Genomic DNA, 2,151 nt, shown 5'->3' with positions numbered 1-2,151 from the left:
AGGTTATTCTGATGAATAAATGGACTGAAAGAATTGATACAGTTGGGGAGTTCAATATTTTAAAATATAACTTCTATAATCCAATATTTTCGTGATAGTAATTTTATTTGTGATTTGTTATTTTTATAAGACCACAACTAAAACAAAATGATTAATCTATCATTGTTTGCATATATGTAATGAATCTATACATAAGAAAAACATATGTACATAACAAAATGTATATGTAATAACATCTGCAAGCACAGATAAAGAGTCCCTTTTTACTTCTGAAGAAGCTAAAACTTCAAAGATAACAACCCACACAGTAATGATGAAAAATAGACAATTAGAAATTATTTTTATCTCCACAAGATTTATATTTTTCTCATCCCCAAAATTATTTCATTAATAATAAATTTTTACTAGAATTGTTATACTCACTGAAGAAATTACAGGTTAAAAAAGGAACAAAAATTTAAAACATAAGTGCTCAGAAGTCACAAATTTTATCCTACTTTGTACAAAGTTTTGGCTAACAACACCATGGTATGTTTGTGTGTATGTGCGAGCAAACATTGTTTTTCCTCACTGGCTATAACAAAATATATCTTCACACAGCAACATATCTCTATACTTACTGCCATCTTCAGTTGTCACCTATTCATTCTATGGGTTCTTGTTAACATAAATGCTAAGAAAAACAAAGTGCATGTATCTCTATTTTCTAAAGGCATTTTAATATAATGGAATTGATGAGTAAAGGGCATATACATTTTTCAATTTGGTGTAATTATCACCAAATTGTCTACTTGAAAAGTTATCAGCAACTTAAACGTTAAGCAGCAGTATAAGTACCACTGCTCTTTATTCTCACAAACATTGAGGATAGAAAACAGTCTCATTCCTCTTTTAACTTAAATTCTCTTACAAGAAACACTAAGGATTTTTTCCTATGTAAGTAACTTGTGGATCTGCAAAAAAGTACTTTGCTCACTTTTAGAGTTCTTTTCTTGTGGATTTGATTTGAAAAAATGCCATGTAAAATAAAGATGTGGTTTTATTTATCATTTGGTTTATGGAAAACTGATAAACATAGAATTGACATTTTGAGAAAACTGAGTCTTCCCATTCAAGGAACCCACCTCCCACTTCCTAGTTTCCCTCTAAGAAGTCCCAGGAAAGAACCTATCTACATCGATTCGGATGTAAAACGGACACCGGGTTTTTAACCTGAGAACGTTTCGCCTACTGAAAATGACTCATGCTATTTTTGACAAGGGAATGAGTTCTCATTAGGCACTTTCCTATCATGTATATGACACCATGTTTTAAACGTGCACATGCTCAGGTTTGTGAGTTAAATCATTCAAATTTTGCACCAAGTTCTCCAGGCGGGGAATTGCCAGCGATGGAAAGCAGCTGAGGCTCGCTTTCGCTCCGCGGCTTTGAGGCTGCCCGGCGCCCTGCAAGACCCGGTCCCAGGGGCTGCAGGGAAGCCGGGCCTGGGGATCCCCGTCTGACCCCGGGCTGAGTCCCAGCTACAAGCCCGCGCTACCTGTCCTTCCTGTCGCGGGCGTCCACATCCCGGCTCCTGCGCCTCAGGCAGCGCTCCACCGCCGCAGCATTGCCCTGGAGGGCCGCCCTGTGGATCTTCCGCAGTTCCCAGTCCCGGACGTGGTACCCGGGACCGAAGTACTCGTCGTCGTCGGAGCCCCGGAACGCCTGGCCCAGGCGTCCCCCGAAGCTAAAGAGCTTCCTCATGGTGGCGACTTCTCCTCAGACGCCCACCACCGACTCCTGAGCCGCCGGGCTCCTCGTGGCCTTTCCACCCTCACCCAGCCCCAAGCCTGCGATCCACCCCGAACCAGGGATCCACCCCAAACCGCAATCCACCCCCAAACCCGCGATCAGAATCCGCGATCCAGCCCGGTCCACCACAGCCTGCAGCAGCGAGACTCGCAGCCTCCGACCTCAGACCGAGTGAGCCGAGTGAAGCCGTTGGGCGCGCGCCCGCAGCTCAGCGCGCGCCCGGACTCCGGAAGCCGCTCCCAAGCCCGCGCGCGGCCGGCAGGCGGCGGTTGCAGCTCCCGCGCAGGCGCCGCTGGCTGGCGGGCACTCCTGGGCTCGTCTGGAACGTGCAGGAATCACCCGCGCGCAGCCCGCCTGGCC

General features: G+C 45.4%; 1 protein-coding gene across 1 annotated transcript in view; it reads right to left on the bottom strand.

Annotated features, from left to right (window-relative positions):
* The window catches only part of LOC108284627 (ankyrin repeat domain-containing protein 18A-like), a 29,135-nt gene extending 27,229 nt beyond the window's left edge, over window positions 1-1,906 (bottom strand). Inside the window, exon 1 of the mRNA XM_037728815.1 lies at window positions 1,538-1,906. Within this exon, the coding sequence (XP_037584743.1) occupies window positions 1,538-1,743 (206 nt within the window). The 5' untranslated portion in view covers window positions 1,744-1,906. The remainder of the gene's footprint in view (window positions 1-1,537) is intronic.
* Between the last annotated feature and the right edge of the window lie 245 nt (window positions 1,907-2,151).

This window comes from Cebus imitator, unplaced genomic scaffold, assembly GCF_001604975.1.
Source record: "Cebus imitator isolate Cc_AM_T3 unplaced genomic scaffold, Cebus_imitator-1.0 Scaffold280, whole genome shotgun sequence".
NCBI lineage: Eukaryota > Metazoa > Chordata > Mammalia > Primates > Cebidae > Cebus > Cebus imitator.
This window is presented reverse-complemented; position numbering and strand designations above follow the sequence as displayed.